Source organism: Melanostigma gelatinosum (assembly GCF_949748355.1).
Source record: "Melanostigma gelatinosum genome assembly, chromosome: 11".
NCBI classification, from domain to species: Eukaryota; Metazoa; Chordata; class Actinopteri; order Perciformes; family Zoarcidae; genus Melanostigma; species Melanostigma gelatinosum.
This window is the reverse complement of record NC_136644.1, coordinates 25473538-25484335: the sequence shown is the minus strand read 5'-3', so window position 1 is coordinate 25484335 and position 10798 is coordinate 25473538. Positions and strand designations below refer to the sequence as shown.

General features: G+C 48.4%; 1 protein-coding gene across 1 annotated transcript; it reads right to left on the bottom strand.

The window, feature by feature from the left end:
• Nucleotides 1–4161: 4161 nt before the first annotated feature.
• On the bottom strand, nucleotides 4162–5678 carry LOC306785088 (rho-related GTP-binding protein RhoU-like; the record flags this gene model as incomplete). The annotated part of the gene is made up of 3 exons (XM_079279313.1): nucleotides 4162–4461; nucleotides 5171–5229; nucleotides 5408–5678. The coding sequence occupies 3 exons, from the start codon at nucleotides 5676–5678 to the stop codon at nucleotides 4162–4164; spliced, it is 630 nt and encodes a 209-aa protein (XP_079135439.1).
• Nucleotides 5679–10798: the final 5120 nt, after the last annotated feature.

The window sequence follows — 10798 nt, the reverse complement described above, 5'->3', positions numbered from 1 at the left end:
ATAAGAAATGAACAAAATGTCCTCGCAGGAGAAACTGAAAAATCAGAGAAGCTCGTGTAAAATATACGGCTGATAAGAATTGAACTGGTAAAGTAACAAACAAAAAATGATATACTTTTAAAGGATTAAAGACCCTAACTATATTTAGAGAAACGGTGATTTTGGAGTTCCCCTGAATGCCAATAGATGGCTGTCCAGGCTCATTCTAGGCAAAATCTTGTCCCCTGAGCAGCTGATGATCCAGACGGCTTGTGGAATGTAAAGTGTGAGGTCACAGAAGTCAACGTGAGGCTCATGCTTGATGGGATACTGGCTTGCCTTTTTTATTTTTATTTTTTCCTGGCGTAGCTGTCTTGAAGCCATCAACCATCGTTCACTGTTGACCCGTGACCTCACTTTGTGTTGGATGTGTTCTAAGGTTAGGAAGAGGAACTAGATTCTGTTTCAAAAAACCTATTGACCTTGTCGTGTCCCTCATTTCGTAATCCCTCATGCACATTGGTCCTTATTGGAGAGGCTTGCTCAATCAGGACCTCAGTGAGTGCATCTTTCCCTCTCCAACCTGGTGGAAGGAGTTAGGGAAAGTTTAGCCGTTTTTCGGCCTGGCTTTGGGCCATTTAGTCCACTTGTGTGGGCGAGCGGTTTGCTTTTTTCTCTTATTCTAGCTCATTCTGAGCTTCCTTGAAAGCAAGGGAAGCAAGGGGAGGGGCTGCCCCTCCTCCCCCGCTCGCTCTCTCTCCTCTGAGCAAAAAGGAGGGGGCCGCCCCTCCTTTGCCTGCTCCCTCTGCTCGGAGCAAAAAGGAGGGGGCCGCCCCTCCTTTGCCTGCTCCCTCTGCTCGGAGCAAGGAGGGGGGCTTTTTAAATTTTGCACTTATCAATATTAACCAAAATCAACACTGTAATACTACCCCACACTGCAAATTTATAAATCGTTTTTAGTGTTTTAAACACGGATGTTCTAAACCGATATCTTGTATTCATGGTATATACTGTGCATTCCTGATTATATGGTGGCGGAGCACTGGGCTCCAGGGCTTTCCTTAATTCCCTGCAATTACTACCCGGATCAGCGTATTTACGGGGATCTGGACATAATGTCCTCCGCGGTTGCTCAAAGTGGGGGGGAGATAAACCCCCATGAGGAGGGTCCTCACTATCTGAACCCCATTCCGTTCCTTCCTCCTCCATTTTCGAAATACTATTATTTTAATATATAACAGCAATAAAATCCAACGTGTTGCGATACCACTGCGGTAATATCATACACCCTGATTCTATCCTGAGAGAAATCAATCAGTTCCCCTGTTCCACACGTTTTGGTGTTTCAGAGCCTCATTCTCTCAGGTCTCTGCTAAATGCTAGAATCATATACTGATAATACCATTAAGCCCTGCAATAATATTACTGTAATATTACTACGAACAATACATGGAACTTCTCTATTATATAACTATGATATAATCTTCCAATATATTGACTAGGGAAGGATTTTGCCCTTTTTCATCTCTTCAGTGCCTGAGTCGTTAATTGCATTGAGTGATCAGCTCAACTGGACCTTCTCTGTGTTACAGCGGTGTGCTAAAAAGGGCACCCTGTTTTTAGACGGGGGAGGATACTATACTATTTTATTTAAAATCGTATGCTCTCGCCGGGCCTCTGTGTCGACAAGCTAGGTATCCTTTAAACCTATGCGCAGCGATCAATATCTCTGTCCACTAAATCTCTTAAATGCCCTCCCGTGAAGTACTTTTAATTTAAGGGTTTCCTCTCTACTTGGTTCTAAGTTTTTTAACACTAAGGATCTGTCTATTTGTCCCGTTTTAACTGAACGACTCCTTCTCCTGTGAGAAGGACGGTCAAGTTTTTTAGAGGATTTATTGACTGCCTCGATCCCTGGTACCGATTCCTAATAGAGAGAGCAGAGTGATAAAATCTTTTCCTTGACTGCCGGTACTGACGGACGAGTGTTGCGAACGTCGGTCGAGGATTGTCGATTTTTTTACCACTTCTGGCAGAGTTCAATATATCACCTCAGCTTGATTTCGCTGGTTGAATTCACATCACTTTTCTGTTTCTCCTTGGGAGGGTCCGTGTATTTTAACCCGAGAGGGAACCTCTGTTCTACCCAGAATACACGTTCTAGTGTTTCTAGGATCTAATCCCTCTCGAGTCCCTGTTCGGGCGCCATGTTACGTGATATCTGGGGGGTGACCCCTCACGATTTTTTAATCCGATAATAAAAAATTGAAAAATTAATAATTATAAATTTTTTTTTATTTTTTTTATTATTAGAATAAGTATCAGTGTGGTTTGGGCATTTCAAGAATGCCATCAGTAATGTACCGAGCTGGATCAAACACAACTTACCTCAGGGGATGAAGGGGATCATCTGAGGTGTGACCCCTCTCCAGGGCTGACTTCTCAGGAAAATATGAAGAAAAGGACTTGGTCGAAGAAACTAATTCGTTATTTATTTATTTGCATTTAAATCAAAGTATAGTCTCTTGGTCCAAAATGCAGAGGAAAATCGTTAACTGAAAAATATAAGAAAAAATCACCTAAGTATTCAAAAACCCCTTCAGAGCAGTTTACAGACAAAGTATCTGTAAAAAGCTGACTCCGCCAGCAGACGGGCTGGCTGTGTAGCTTACGGAGGAAAAAGTTAATGATTCACCCAGCGCAGGACTGGACAGAGTGAGCCTTCTCTCCTGACTAGACTTCAAAAAACCTTCTAAGTTTTCTTAAAAACCTCCGACTCTCAAAGTCCGGAGATTCTGTAAAAAGTTAAAGTTTCACCCCGTGCAGGCAGGAGGCCGCACGGGGTTAGAGCCTCCTTCCAACTCCTGCTCCAAGTCTTTCTTCCAAGGTCCTGCTCCAAGTGTGTCCTGCTGTTTCAAAACTGCTGGTATTTATACTAATACGGGCTTCAGATGTCTGACTTCAAACGGATTCCTACCCTTCACATCACTTGATTGATGACACAAAAACCCTTACTTCAGCGTAATCTTTGAAAGCCAGGTCTGCCTTCGTGGTCCATATGAACCCCTCAGCAGTCTCATCGACGCCACTGTCAAGGCTAAGTTTATTTATATGTCCCCCGAGGCTACTCTTACTGATCTGACCGCCTCATAGGTTCTCCCTGAAACCGCTGACTCCGTCTTTTTCACTTTGTCTGGGAATTTCCCTTCTGTCTTCTCTAGACTAATGACCTATATTCTCATGCCTCACACCGCCTCCGGCCTCCCGGACTTCACGGGGGTGCGATGGCTGCCCCCCCCCCCCTCCTCCATCTCCCGGGGAATTCCAAGCCGCCATCTTTGTTCTGTGTGTAAATTTGCTGACTCAACTCTTGGACTTCCCCTGAGCCAAGAAGCACGCCTGGGGGTTGAGGGTGTGTGTGTGTGTGTGGATGTGTGTAAATGAGTGTGCGCCCACCCGTACACATCAATGCAACAGGGGTTTTGCACAACACAAACCTGTCTGTCTACCCGGTGCAATATTATAAGAGCCTCAGAGTCATATGCCTGATTTAAACAACGGCTTTGCTGGTAGAGACATCACTACTTCGCAAAATCTCCACCGTGTTCAACACCCTCTCTTGCGAATCGTGACTTGTCTCTACCTCCGTTCCTGTATCACACAAAAGGTAGCTACCATGATTAATTGAGGCTAAAACCTTGGACAATGTCTATCTCAGTGAACGGAAGATCAACCATTTTCTATGCGATCTGGGCCAATTCGCCACATCGCCTAACACCGTCACCGGTTAAACCCGACCTGTGAGGTCTCCGGACCGGATAGTGCACGAAACCAAGGAAGTCCACTCGAGTACTTTTTCTTCAGTGTGATTTGTGAACGTGTTTTACTTACTTGGAGACTGAAAGCTGAATCGATGAAGGGGTCTTGGTAGAACCCCCTTCGTGGGTCCGAGATAAAAAAATCATTGGCTCACTGATCACTGATCCCGATTAACTCTCCAACATGTGCTGCTTTTGTCTGCAGGATAAAGAGCGGAAGTTGTGGCACAAGTGCACTGCAGACGCAGGCGAGTGTTTGCATATATTTATCACAAATAAACGGTAGTTCCCTAAATGGCAGCGGCGGAAACGTTGCTGCAAAGACCTCACAGATGAAACGATACAGTGTCCAGTTCTATCAACTTTAATCAAGGCTTCTGAGCATATTCCGTTCAAAAATATTAAAATAATTATTCTGGGTCAGCGCTGAGCACTCGGCAAAGCCCACCACCCCGAGCTCCTGGGCGAGCTGCCGGCCCTCCTCGGTGCCCACCGGCCGCTGCCGGTTCTGCGCCAGGTGAAGCAGCACCTGGACGTCCTCCCTCAGGTCCAGCTGGGTGCCAACGAGGACCAGGGGCGCGCCGGGACAGTGCCGACGGATCTCAGGAACCCACCGGTGGATCAGGTTGCGGAAAGAGCAGGGGCGGACGAATGTGTCTCCCTCCTAACCTCCCCAATTTGTCTGTTTAGTTGCATTTTTTTTTTAACCAACAATTTTGTTAAACAGCTGCATTTATCAAACAAACAGGAGGAAATAGTGCATTTGTTGGGGACTATTTTCAGCTGCGGATTAATCTACATTTGGCGCTCTAGTGGTTATTTGTGACGGTGTGTGTGTGATGATTAGTCAAAATAAACTCCAGTTTTTGTTCTCATTATGATGAAGGAACATGTCACCCAGTGAAACAGTGAGGCTCATTGATGTGTTTTAATGGAGGTCAACGGCACAGAAGAAGAAGCATTTATCAGGCTTAGACACACACACACACACACACACACACACACACACACACACACACACACACACACACACACACACACACAATACTTGTTGGTAGATTACTTCACTGTTGGTTTTGGTGTTTTCGTGTTGAGAAAAATGTAGAATATCATCAGCTTTATCCTTTAACATCAGTACAAATGCAGATGAAGAGTTGAGGAGGCAGCAGGTCGAGTGTGATGATTTCATTGAAATAACTTGACAACCTGAAGCGGAAACAGTCGGACTGAAATACACCCAAGAGACTAATGAAACACAGGTGTGGTGGGAAAAAGCAGACTCGGTGTTTTCCTGCAGGGGGCGCTGTAAGCTTTGGAGCCACAGGGGGGCAACTTCTACTAAAGGAGTCAAACTCTAAAAAGGTGCAGCTCACCTGTCCAGCCGTGTCGCAGAGCTGCAGTCTCACTGGTATTCCGTCCACCACAACCATCACTGAGAAGATATAGAAAGCACGTGTTTGAGTGTCTTTACAAAGCGGACATGGACACCATATAATATATGCTTTCAAACGGGAAACTTGACATGTAACCTTAAACGAGTTGTGCGTAAAACGTGTGCGTAAAACTTGTGCGTAACGCTCAAATTCAGCCACATTGATGTCAGACTTTACCGGTGAAGTTGTCAAACGCGGTGGGAACATATTCTGCCGGGTATCCGTTCGTGGTGTAGCTGACGACGAGGCTGGTCTTGCCCACTGCTCCGTCTCCAACCAGGACGCAGTTCACCTTGCGCTCAGGTGCGGAGCCGGACCGCCGGCGCTTCAAGCTCAGGGGGAAGTCCCGGTTCTTTAAGCGTCGAGTCGGGACCGGAGGACTGTCTGCCCCGCACATCGGTTCCGACACGCGGCGCGGCTTCTGCTTCCCGACCTCCAGAGGAAGCATGGCTCTGCTCTCAAATGAGGAAAGGATTTGTTTTTCTGTTGCCAGGCGGTTCAGAATCGTAGGCCACTCCTTGACAGCTCACCTGTTCCTTCCCGCTGTTTGTAAACCAAAACGATATTTAGCTGCGTTTTCGCGTGAACCGTGGCAGAGATTTGAAGCGCGCAGTGGCCCAGCCGTCGGGTTTCTCCGCTCAGCAGGAGCTCCTGATTGGCATTCTCTCTACATCTGCTGCGGTCGTGATTCCTAAGAGGCTTACCGAGCAGAACGCCATATGAGGCTCTGAGTGAAATTAACTAAGCTGACTGGAAAACCTTTATCCCATTGAGTAAAACATACAGCATGTCTCCCTCTTCAGCCAATTACAAGTTGAAATGACTCTAAACCTTTTCTCATGTTGATTTACATGTTATGGAGTATCTTTCTGCAACAGGGGCCAAACAACAAATAAATGGCTTTATTTTTAGCTTTTTATTTATTTATTACAAAAAGCCTTGCAGAGGGATTACATGCAGTGCAGCTGCTACCAATGTTGTTGTTTTAAATGTTCGCTGGTTGAGCTCCTTGAGACAAAACCCGCTCCCTCTGCTTCTGAATAATGATCAAAGAAATGACAATAACACACAAATACAGACTGCAGTTTCTTTTTCTTTGTCACTCGGACTCACTACTGTGGTCCTACAACATCCATTCAGTCGGTCTCATCCCCACCTGACTGTTGACAGGTGGAGGGGACGCGGCGGACTGACGCCCCCTAGTGGTGGAGTCACGTCAGCTGCGGAGAGGGAATGAATGAATGAAATGTATTTATAGAGCGCTTTTAACAGACATGACGTCACAAAGTGCTTAACAGCAGAAATTTAAAAAAAACATAAAAAACCACAATGTGACAATGTGCGAGAGGGGGAGGGAAAGAGAAAGCGGGAGTGATGGAGGGAAAGGGAGGGAGAAAGAGAGAGAGAGAGAAATAAAGAGAGAACGGACTGAACATTGACATGGAACACAAACCTTTCGATATATTTCTGAATAAATAAATGTGTTTACAGAATGCTCATTTCTTTGTTCATACTTTTTAACTGGAATGTCTACATGTTCTCTTTTTCCTTTAAAGTCAATGTGATGTAACAGAATGTGTTAACATGCTTTGACCGGCACCAAAAACACCAGTGAGTAGGAGTGAAACCATACACACCAGCAAAGAACAAGACACATTTTCACACCCACCCACACACACACACCCACCCACACACACACACTCACCCGCACACACACACTCACCCACACACACACACTCACCCACACACACACACTCACCCACACACACACACTCACCCGCACACACACACTCACCCGCACACACACACTCACCCACACACACTCACTCACCCACACACACACACTCACCCACACACACACACACTCACTCACCCACACACACACACTCACCCACACACACTCACTCACCCACACACACACACTCACCCACACACACACACTCACCCGCACACACACACACATCTTATCTTTAAATTAAAGGAAAAAAGGTTACGATTCAACTAACTCACATTTATACTGAACTTATTTTCTTTAACTTAATTTTGTATGATAATTTGTGCCTCTTTTATTGTTCACTTCATTGTGTTTTGTGCAAACATTAAACCTGAATATATATATACATTTATATAAATTCAGAATTATATGTTGTAGTCGAGATCGAGCAGTTATCTCTTCATCTATATATGTCTGGATGAAATGTTGTTTCATGATACGGGTGAGTTGACCCTTTAAACAGAGGCCTACTCTATTTGTGTGCGTTCTACTGCAGACTTGTGAGGACCTGAACCATCACTCAATCACACAACCATCAGCTGCTCCTCGGCGGTGTTGAATCTGCCAAAAAAGATCATCTCTAACCCGCCGCTGACATCGCTGCTGAATGGGATTAACGAGGAGTCAGCGGGAAGACAACAGAGATCCACCAAGTCTGTGAATGGAGACATCGGGCAGCCCTGCTCCAGAAGCTGGCACAAAACCCAGAAACCCAGAAACCCAGTCCCCCCACCCCCACCCCCCCCCCCCCCCCCCCACACACACACACACACACACACACACACAGATACAAACACACACACACACACACACACACACACACAGATACAAACACACACCATCAACCCTCCTCCTCTTCTTGCCTTTCCTCCTTCTCTCATCTCTCTTTTTGATGGGATCAGCTGAGCGCTACATTCTCCTCTTCTCCCCCTCTCCCTCTCTCTCTCTCCCCCTCTCCCTCTCTTTCTCTCCCCCCCTCTCTCTCTCCCTCTCTCTCTCTCTCCCTCTCTCCCTCGAGGGACCGGGGTGCTCGGACTCTATAGTTATGGGCCGGGGCCATCTGTCACCGTGCGCATTCACGCAGCCACCAGAAGGCCGCAACATGTGCAGATTTAAATGGAGAACCCAACTTTCCCAGGACACACAGGCCTGACCCCGGCAACCCCCCACCCCCTCCTCCCTCCCCGTCACCCCGTGCCTCCCCCCTTCCCCCTCTCATCTCCTCCATCCCACGACCATCACCAGCATCCAGCATCCCTAAAACCCAGACCCCACCCACCTGCCACACCCTCCTCCAACACCACCAAGAAACCCAGACCCCCCCCCCCATAAGTGTGTGTGTGTGTGTATGGTAATGAGTGTGCAGCGTGCACGTGCACCTTCTTCACACACAATGATGGATTTCCACCTTACGTAGCAGCTGATGGTGAGGCGGTGGGGTGAGGGAGGGAGGAGGGCAACCCCTGGTGGATGTGAGAAAGAGAGAGAGAGAGAGAGAGAGAGAGAGAGCGAGAGAGAGAGAGAGAGAGAGAGAGAGAGATCAGCTGATTGGTAAAATTGATTGTGCGGGGAAGAAGGGAAGGGGGAGTGTGTGTGTGTGCGTGTGTGTGTGTGTTGAGCTGCAGCGAGTGCTGTGGTTTTTGTGGTTGCGAGGAGGAGGAGGGAGGAGGGGTGAGTGAGGGGTGGGAGGGTAACAGGATTGGTCTTGTCTGTGGGACCCACGGGGAGGACAATGGGACCGGCGGGGGTGGGGCGAGTGTCACACGCTTTTGCTTTGTGGCTCGGTCAACAGGCGTGTGCCGCGGGTGTCGTCTCGCCGCCCCTTCGCCTGCTGTCCGACTCCGGGGTAGAAAGGGGGACCGGCGGCCATGAGAACCGGGGCCCGGGGCCCTTTAATGAGGGGCGAGCTGTTTCTTATCAAAGATGGACAAGCCATCATTACAATCATCATTAGAAGCTACACAATGGAGCACGCCTCCCTTAGCTATGGATGGGAAAATCCTGCCACGGAGCGGTGAAGGCGGCGGCGGGGGATGAAATAATAATCATGAAAAAAAGAAAGTCTGTCTATTTGGTGAATCTGCAACAGTTACGTCTGGCGAGGCAGCACGGCTCATCGGGTGCAGCTGAAAGATTCCAACTTCAAATAAAACGACACAAAAAAAAAACGTCCAAATGAACTGCTGCACGAATGTGTCCTCCAACAGGAGATCCGTCCTCCAGGAGCTCCGTCCTCCAGGAGCTCCGTCCTCCTCCAGGAGCTCCGTCCTCCAGGAGCTCCGTCCTCCAACAGGAGCTCCGTCCTACAACAGGAGCTCCATCCTCCAGGAGCTCCATCCTCCAACAGGAGCTCCGTCCTCCAACAGGAGCTCCATCCTCCTCCAGGAGCTCCGTCCTCCAGGAGCTCCGTCCTCCAACAGGAGCTCCGTCCTACAACAGGAGCTCCGTCCTCCAACAGGAGCTCCATCCTCCAACAGGAGCTCCATCCTCCTCCAGGAGCTCCGTCCTACAACAGGAGCTCCGTCCTCCAACAGGAGCTCCATCCTCCTCCAGGAGCTCCGTCCTCCAACAGGAGCTCCGTCCTCCAGGAGCTCCGTCCTCCAGGAGCTCCGTCCTCCAACAGGAGCTCCGTCCTCCAGGAGCTCCGTCCTCCAGGAGCTCCGTCCTCCAACAGGAGCTCCATCCTCCAACAGGAGCTCCGTCCTCCAACAGGAGCTCCGTCCTCCAGGAGCTCCGTCCTCCAACAGGAGCTCCGTCCTCCAACAGGAGCTCCATCCTCCAGGAGCTCCGTCCTCCAACAGGAGCTCCATCCTCCAACAGGAGCTCCGTCCTCCAACAGGAGCTCCATCCTCCAACAGGAGCTCCGTCCTCCAACAGGAGCTCCATCCTCCAACAGGAGCTCCATCCTCCAACAGGAGCTCCGTCCTCCAACAGGAGCTCCTGTTGGAGGACGGAGCTCCATCCTCCAACAGGAGCTCCATCCTCTGCGTCTGAGACTTCACGTCACCAGGCCGTTCGGATATTTTGTATTGTATTGTATTGTTTTGTATTCTTTTCTATTCTATTCTATTCTATAACAGCGCAGAGTTGGTTATGCGTAAACCAACGAGGGAATATCGTTGGGTTCAGCGGTGTTCAACAGACTCAGAGAGAGTCCGTAAAACACGTTTCAGAGATTAAACTCTTCCTGGTCATGTAAATGAAGAACTTTCTAAAATATAAGTCAGGTGACCGGGGACCGATGGGGGGGGGGGGGGGGGCTGTTAAAGAGGTGAATTGATAAGACCCGCGTCAGAGTCTGCATGACGACAGAACAGACTTTGTTACTTTTATGGTTTGAGCCTCGAGGTTGAAGTCTGGATTTGATTTTACAGGAAGCAACAAAAAAAAAAAGTCCAGACAGTGTCGTCTGAGAAAGAAAGAAATACTGTTTTAATCTCCTTCGACTTGGAAGAATTGAGAAGGATAGACAGCTGGGATCCTTTCAGGTCAACAAGGACCGCAGTGGACCAGGTCCGGCATCTCCAATCAAGCTTTCCCTTTATTCTTTTGGATCTCAGCCACAAACTTGCAGTAAGTTCTGATTATGATCTCTCTGTCTGTCATTCAGCGTTCTGTTGTATTCCCTCTGAGGGGGGGGGGGGGGGGTCGATTTCGTCCAGGGCACCGTAACCCTGCTCCGAGTTTGTCATCATTAATGTTGGGCCGAAAAACATGTTGCTCCTCTGTGGCCTTTCCTCAAGAGTCTCCTCCAAGTCCTTTTTAATGCTCTCCGCTGGCCTGTGGCCCTGGTC